Source organism: Peromyscus californicus, unplaced genomic scaffold (assembly GCF_007827085.1).
Source record: "Peromyscus californicus insignis strain IS unplaced genomic scaffold, ASM782708v3 Scaffold_6__1_contigs__length_162567912, whole genome shotgun sequence".
NCBI lineage: Eukaryota > Metazoa > Chordata > Mammalia > Rodentia > Cricetidae > Peromyscus > Peromyscus californicus.
Window position 1 is genome coordinate 123,349,962 of NW_026294584.1, and position 7,868 is coordinate 123,357,829.

Sequence of the window (7,868 nt, forward strand, 5' to 3'; positions counted from 1 at the left end):
CCAGGTCGTCAGAATACTGCCAATTAAGGCTGACCCCCCGCCCCCAAACTGCAGCCCATCCCAGCAGTGACCCCATTCCCCCCCAATTCCCCATCCAGGTCACCCCGCGGCGGGGTGACTGACCCAAGCACGGTGTGGGAAGGTTAACAGTCATCTCTCAACTCTCCGAATTTGCAGGGCAGGGGAGTGCAGAGGTCAGTGAAATCCCCAGCCAGGCCTTATTTTAGTCATCAATTTCCACTGGCCCCTTGCTGTGTGTCAGCGGAGCTCACAGCGCTGCAGGTTCTGCGTTTCAGATGCTTTCCCAGCTCCGGGCTGTTAGAAGGTCAAAGAGACCAGACTTTTCTAAGGCAGGTGGGGGGGCGGGAGAACTAAGCGAGATTGCAGAAAACTGGGGCTGGAGCTACCCTTTGTGCCCCACTCACGGGCCTGTGAGCTAACCTCTATTACCTAAACGTTTGGGTTAGTATTAAATTAAAACCTCATCTTTTATTCTCTGCCAGTGGCCCCGATAGACTTTGTGCTGAAGGCAGTCTTCAGATTGGCCTCGTTGGCTCCTTCCCAAGGTCCCTGTAAATTCAAGGTCAAAGACCGTGTTTGATTCTCCACTGTCTCTAGCCGCGAGCACGACGCCGAACAATGGGAAAGGAAGGGGCCCAGTGAATGTGTACTTCATAAACGTGTACATTTCACTGTGATAGGCCAAGAGAATTTTTTGGCTCCCCCCCCCCCCCCCCACGTCGTTTTCCTCCTGCCGTGGAATAGACCGCAAACAGCGCCACCCAAGTTCCTGGTTAGCAGCGGGATCCCATGCAGGCTGGCAGCCCCTGTGCGCGGGGGGTCACAGCTAGGATGCCGGCGCGGAGAGGCTTGCAAGTGAGCCGAGCTACGGCCCGCGTCCGGGCCACGTGAAGCGTCACGCCCCGCGCTGCTGCAGGGCAGGCGCCGTCGCCGCGGTTGTGTAACGCTGCAGCCGGAGGGGAGGCGACCCGGACGCCTCTGCTCCGGAGGGGGCAGAGGAGGGAGGGAACGCCGGGCACTGTGCCCGGTATCTTTCTGTGCTTGACTAGCCAGGGTGGGTGGGGGCAGTGAGGCACCCTGAAAGGCGGGAGGAGATGGGTGCGCGCCAGTCGGGTGCCGGGCCACCCGCAGGCTGCGCCCCGGAGCTGAGCTCCCGGGAGAGTGAGGGGCCGGCGCAGCTCACACGGTCCACGGTCAGGTGCGCGCGGCGTGCTCGGCGGCGGCGGCCTCGGCTGCCCTAGCGCCTGGCCGCCTGCCCGCTTCCCATGGGGTGACATCCGCCCCGCCCTCGGTCCCTCCCCAAGGCGGGCAATTCCTGGACACTGGGCTGAGCGCTGGGGGGCTGGGAAGCGGGGACGGAAAGAAACCCCAGCCTCTGGGGAAGGCCAAGGGGGGGGGGGGGACGACGACTCCCTCCGCTGCGCACCGGTTCCTAGGAGCGGGCCAGGCGGGGGAGGAGGAAGAGGGTTGGGCTGGAGCGACCGAGGGGATATTCCTCTCCCGGCTTGAGTCAGACGCGGGCGGATCCGTCCTCCCCCGTTCCCTCCCAGGAGACGGGAACTTACTTCATTTCCCTGGGGCAGGTTCGCCCACGTTACCAACCTCCCCCCCCCCACCAACTCCCCGGTTCCTTCCAGCTTCCGTGCCCCCCACCCAGCTGGGCAGGACTTGGGCTGCGCTGCCACCCCCTCTTTCGGGGAAAGGAGGCCGCAGCCGCAGACACCTGGGGCCCGAGGTTCGGGGCGCGCGGGGGGGGGGGCACTTCGCAGCCGCCAGAGCGTTGTCCAACACGTGAGACTCATGTGATGAAGCCGGGGGGAGGGCGGGCAGGTCGCTCCTTCCCTCCCCGGCAGCGGCCAGACGTGCTTGGAGTCACAGGGTAGAACACGTAGCTTCTACCCACCCACTCGCTCCCATTTAACCCAGCCCGCAGCCTCTCCTTACTCCTCGGCTCGTCCTCTCCAACAACCCCCCCCCCCCGCTCCGCCCTAAGCAACCCCCCTCCCCTCCCGCCTCCCCGCCCGCCCCACTTCTCATTCACTTGGCTCGCACGGCGCAGACAGCGCAGCGAGCATACACCGCCAGTCTGTGCGCAGAGCGGGAGCCAGAAGCCGCGGAGACACCCGGCCATGCACGCCCCCAACTAAGCGACGCCTCAAAGCCGCGGCTCTTGGCAGCCCAGCGCATTGCAAGGGAGCTCAGGCTAGCTCAGAGGAACATACCCCTTGAGACCCTCGGATCCTCCCTTCCAGGGCAGTCCTCCCGCAGACGCTCTGCTAAGTGCAGACAGGAGCGCGCAGTGGCCCCGGCTCGCCGCATCATGGAGCGGATCCCCAGCGCGCAACCACCTCCTACCTGCCTGCCCAAAGCGCCAGGACTGGAGCACGGAGACCTGTCAGGGTAAGTGTGCACTGTGACCTCTTCAAGTCTCCGCTCCTAGCCTTGTGTTGTGCGCCGCTCTCAACTTGGGGCACCTCTGGGAACATAGGGGGGTTCTTGCATCAATAGGGCGCCTGCAGCCTGTGCGCACTCGGGAGTCACGGCTCTTTCTGGCCCCTCTCCCTACAGGATGGATTTTGCCCACATGTACCAAGTGTACAAGTCCAGACGGGGGATAAAACGGAGCGAGGACAGCAAGGTAGGTGCATCCCTGGGGACCCCATTCCCTAGCCCCTCGCGTGCGCTGAGTTTCCAAGAAAAGTTTGCTTGTTGGAGGTTGGCTGGGGGATTCAAGATGTGGTGAGCCCATTGTCACAACTGAGTGACTTGGGAAAGGGGGCAGAGAAGGTGATTCTGGGTGCGTCTCTGCGCCCTTGCAGGATTTTTTTCCTGCTGCCGGGCGGGGAGGAAGGGAGGCTTCATGTTCCCTTCCCCGGGCACCCATCGCTTCCATGTACTCCTTGCAGGAAACTTACAAATTGCCGCATCGGCTGATTGAGAAAAAGAGACGTGACCGGATTAACGAGTGCATTGCCCAGTTGAAGGATCTCCTACCCGAACACCTCAAACTTACAGTAAGTGAGAAGCTGGCAGCGCTCCAACCCAGCTCTTCTGCCCAGAGGGCGGGTGGGGGTCACTCGCCGCCTGGAGGCGTCACGAGGAACTGCAGGCTAGACGGGCGGATCAAAGCTCCGGATAGCTCTGGGTTGGAGGGAGCCCATCCCCAGTCCCAGTCCTTCCAGGCAGAGGCAGAACCAAAACCCTCTGGGGCCCCTTTAAGTTGGATCCAACACTAGCACAGCTTTCTTTTGGTGATTTTCACCGCCTGGTAGTTTTCCTGACTTAAAGGAGCAAACCACACACACACACACACACACACACACACACACACACACACACACACACACATTAAGCCTTTTCCTTTCCCACCTTCCATCCATAAGAGGACAACCTTTAATGTGTGCTTTTTTCTTTCCATCATATCATTTAGTGGTAGCCAAAAGCTTTCTAGCTTTTCCTTCGGGAAAAGTATTTGGAAAGGAAGATGAGAAGCCTACATGAGCTGGAAGTTCTGAAAGGGTGTCAGGGAAACACACACACACACACACACACACACACACACACACACACACACACACACACACACACACACACACACACGGAAAGCCTCCTGGTTGCCAGACACAGTTGACGTCCCTCCCTGGGTTGACACCACAGCAGAGAAATGTTATCTCTGGAGTCCCCTGAGGTAAGGTCAGGGCAGCTGCTGGAGAAATGTATCTGTCAGCTCACTCCTGAGACTGTAACAGCTACCAAAATGCCTCCAAAGATAGATGACACGTGTTTGGTTTGGTTTTTTTTTTAATCCGTTGATCATCTATATGTGTATGTTAAAACATCTGCAAACTTTAAATTTAGTAAAGCAGGAAAGGCTCTTCCTGGGTTTATTGTTGTTTACACCCAGACATCACAAATAAGTGTCTGCAAGGACTTCTCTGACCTCATGGGTGACAGGAACTGTTTGTTTTCTCCCCCTACCCCCCAGACTTTGGGTCACTTGGAGAAAGCAGTGGTCCTGGAGCTTACCTTGAAGCACGTAAAAGCATTGACAAATCTGATTGATCAGCAGCAACAAAAAATCATTGCCCTGCAGAGCGGATTGCAAGCTGGTGAGTGCTGTGGTCTGATTAGCATCTCCCTAAGAGCTCAGCACAAGTAGAGCCCTGGGCACACTGACTTCTGACCCTCCTGTCTCCATTCACTTTTGCATATTCTTTGGAGGAGATGCTTTTTTATTCTTTCCTAAAAGGTCATACTTTCCATTCGGAGTGCCGCTGTGTGCCACCTGGAATGAATACATATTAGCTCAGTGATGAAACGTCCCTGTGACATTTTGGCCCAAGAGTGTCTAGGTTCTGGGAGACTTCCCCATTCCCCTTTAAAATGCCAAGGCACCTATCATTTGCCTTGTGGGTGTTTTACAGTTGGTCTTCTGAGCCCTCGATCAGGGGTGAAGAGAACACAGGCCTGCCCCCAGTGTTTTCCTGTTCCTTTGTTTCCTTGACTTTGGATGTGGGGTGCAGTCTTGGCAGGATGACAGCAGGTTTTGGGGTTTTTTTTCCCCCCTGCATTTCATTGTGGTTCCCTGAATAGCCACTAGGTATCTTGACGAATTGCACAATCTAACGAAACCACTGGTTTCATCATTCATTTCTATGGAGTTTCAGAGACTCCGAGGCAACGTCTAACCTTCTCTCCCTTCCAGATCATACAGTCCAAGCCAGGGGGAATCCTTACACGTACCCCTCAGGCATTCTTCTCTGTCCTGGCCAAGGCCAATATGAGAATCACAAATAACCAAGCCCGTGTGTCTGCCAGTTTTCTTTCTGAAAATAGAAAGTTGATCAGAACTGATCTCTAGGGCAGTCATGGATACAGTATATGGAAAAGACTTACAAATAAAGAGCCCAGTTAAAGTTCACAGGGGGAATGCAACTGTTTGTTTAATAGGTTGGGGTTTTGTGTGTACGGAAGTTGTTGGTTTTAATTTTGTGGGTTTTTTGTTGGTGTTCAGCTATGTTCTTGTTTTGAGACGAGGTCTCAATCTGTAGTCCTGGCTTTCCTAAAACTCAGAAGCTATCCTCCGGCCTCAACCTCCCAAGTGGTGGGATTACAGATGTGAGCTACAACTTTTACGGGCACAGTGATGCATGCCTGTAGACCTAGCACTTGAGAGGCAGAGACAGAGCCCCATAAGTTCAAGGCCAGCCTATTTTGCATAGTGAATTCCAAGCCATTTAAGACTAAATAGGAAGACCCTGTCTTTAAAAAAGGGGTGGTGGTGTTTTTTTAGGTGGTATTGTTTCTGTACTGTTTATGACGGTCTGGTTTTCTGCGTTCTTGAGACTGTTGCTATACTAATTGATTGGAGATGGGTGTGGTAGCTTAGACTTGTAGTCTCAGCACTCTGAAAGTCCAGATAGGCTCAATATGAGTTCAAGACCAGCCTGGGTTGTAGAGTAAACCCCATATCGATCTAGGATAGAATGAGGAGACTGCCTCATTTAAAAAAAAGAAAGAAAGAAAGAAAAAGAAAAGGAAAAAAAAGTATGATTGCTGAACATATAAATACACTAGCATGTTCATATTTTTGTGTCACAAGAAAAACTGCAGATACTAACCTACAAGTCAACAAGAGTAGAAGTAATTTGGTCTATTTCTCGGGGATACTATAAAGGCATTCAAAGTCCTATTTGGGGACAGTGGAATGTACGTAGCCTAGTGATACACTGTTGTGCTTAGTGTCAAAACCCAAGCATAAAAGAAAAAAAAAATCTGTCTCTAAGTGGTAGGAATACGTTGATTTTATTCTTTGTACTTTTCAGTATAATTCTATAGACCTATTACTTTGGGGGCTGGAAATGCAAATTGACTGACAATTTTTTTTTTAACAAACAAACAAACAAAAAAAAAACCCTGATGTACCACACAACCTTCTAAAATCCTTCTTTCTGGGTCTTTTTCTCCAGGTGAGCTGTCGGGAAGAAATATCGAAGCAGGACAAGAAATGTTCTGCTCAGGTTTCCAGACTTGTGCCCGGGAGGTGCTTCAGTACCTGACCAAGCATGAGAACACTCGGGACCTAAAGTCTTCCCAGCTGGTCACTCATCTCCACCGCGTGGTCTCCGAGCTGCTGCAGGGTGGTACTTCCCGGAAACCATCGGACTCGGCTCCCAAAGCCATGGACTTCAAAGAGAAACCCAGCTTCCTGGCCAAGGGATCAGAAGGGCCTGGGAAAAACTGTGTGCCAGTCATCCAGCGGACTTTTGCCCCCTCGGGTGGGGAGCAGAGCGGAAGTGATACGGACACAGACAGCGGTTACGGAGGTGAATTGGAGAAGGGTGATTTGCGCAGTGAGCAGTCCTACTTCAAAAGTGATCACGGTCGCAGGTTCACCATGGGAGAACGAGTCAGCACGATTAAGCAAGAATCTGAAGAGCCCCCCACCAAAAAGAGCCGAATGCAGCTCTCAGATGAGGAGGGCCACTTCACTGGCAGTGACCTGATGGGTACCCCGTTTCTGGGCCCCCACCCACATCAGCCTCCCTTTTGCCTGCCCTTCTATCTCATCCCGCCTTCGGCAACTGCCTACCTGCCTATGCTGGAGAAATGCTGGTACCCCACCTCTGTACCATTATTATACCCAGGCCTCAATACCTCTGCAGCAGCCCTCTCCAGCTTCATGAACCCAGACAAGATCCCGACTCCCTTGCTCCTGCCCCAGAGACTCCCTTCTCCCTTGGCACATTCGTCCCTTGACTCTTCGGCCTTGCTCCAGGCTCTGAAGCAGATCCCCCCTTTAAACTTAGAAACCAAAGACTAAACTCTGGAAAGAGATCTGCTGCTGCTTTGCTTTCCTTCCTCCCTGATTCCAAAACCACAAAGGTCGGCCCTCCATGCAGACCCACGTAGGAGATTCAGAGAGAGAGAGAGAGAGAGAGAGAGAGAGAGAGAGAGAGAGAGAGAGAGAGAGAGAGAGAGAGAGAGAGAGAGAGAGAGAGAGAGTGTGTGTGTGTATAGGACGTTAAGTTCCTTCTGACACAGGGAAGACACGAAAAGGATGACCTCACATCAGATGACAGGGCTGTGGCAGTTCTCTGGGCTTTTCCCTACCCAGAGAAGAGCCCCCTTTGATACAAATCAGTTGGATCTTCACAGGCTTTGAAAGGCTTGATCTCTGAGTCACTCTTTAGTTGGGGAGCTGGGTCTCTCTGTGGCTTTGAGAGAAGGTGCTTTCAAAAGAGGGCTTTCCAGAGCACAGCTCCCAGCCAGCTGTTAGGACCCCACCCTTCTCCCTTTATTGTCGAGGTGACTCACGGCAGACTGACAGCGGTCAGACGGAGGAGCTCTCAGCTAAGGTGGTGAGGTAGCTGACACTGGCATGTCACGGTAGTGGTTTGGGCAAATTTCTGCAGGTCTCCTCCCCCACCCCCGCCTCTGATGAATAAAGACAATGAATGCAGTTCCCTAACTCAGGCTTTTGTGGTGATTAACTTGCTGAGGAACTGAAAAGGGCCCCCTTGGTACAAGCTGAGCTGCTAGGGAACCGAGGTGGACCAGACCGGTCCCAGACCCAATGGCACCTGTTTTCTAGGTCTTGCTTCTATGGTGAGCTGTCCAGGTCTCAGAGGTGGCAGATGCCCTAAGCATCCCAAAGTGTACAAAGCTAAATAATCAATTGCTCCACTTACTACTCAGCTAGACTCGGATTTCAAGCCCTCCTAAAGCTTTGAACCAAGCTTAGCTTCTCCAAGGCCTAGCAGAGCTTTGGCACCCCAAGATCCTTTCTCTAGGCTAATCCCTCTTGCCCGGCAGCATATGGAGTGTCCTTATTGCTAAAAAGGATT

General features: G+C 53.6%; 1 protein-coding gene across 1 annotated transcript; it reads left to right on the top strand.

Moving 5' to 3' along the window:
* The first annotated feature begins 2,100 nt into the window (after window positions 1-2,100).
* Window positions 2,101-7,492, top strand: Bhlhe40 (basic helix-loop-helix family member e40). Its single transcript, XM_052721071.1, has 5 exons — window positions 2,101-2,421; window positions 2,590-2,659; window positions 2,928-3,035; window positions 4,007-4,130; window positions 5,991-7,492. The coding sequence occupies exons 1-5, from the start codon at window positions 2,342-2,344 to the stop codon at window positions 6,842-6,844; spliced, it is 1,236 nt and encodes a 411-aa protein (XP_052577031.1). The 5' UTR covers window positions 2,101-2,341; the 3' UTR covers window positions 6,845-7,492.
* Window positions 7,493-7,868: the final 376 nt, after the last annotated feature.

Coding starts and splice junctions, on each gene's coding strand:
- Bhlhe40 (XM_052721071.1), top strand. CDS start 2,342: ATGGAGCGGATCCCCAGCGCGCAACCACCTCCTACCTGCCTGCCCAAA. Junction 2,660..2,927: donor AACGGAGCGAGGACAGCAAG/GTAGGTGCATCC, acceptor TACTCCTTGCAG/GAAACTTACAAATTGCCGCA. Junction 4,131..5,990: donor GCAGAGCGGATTGCAAGCTG/GTGAGTGCTGTG, acceptor CTTTTTCTCCAG/GTGAGCTGTCGGGAAGAAAT.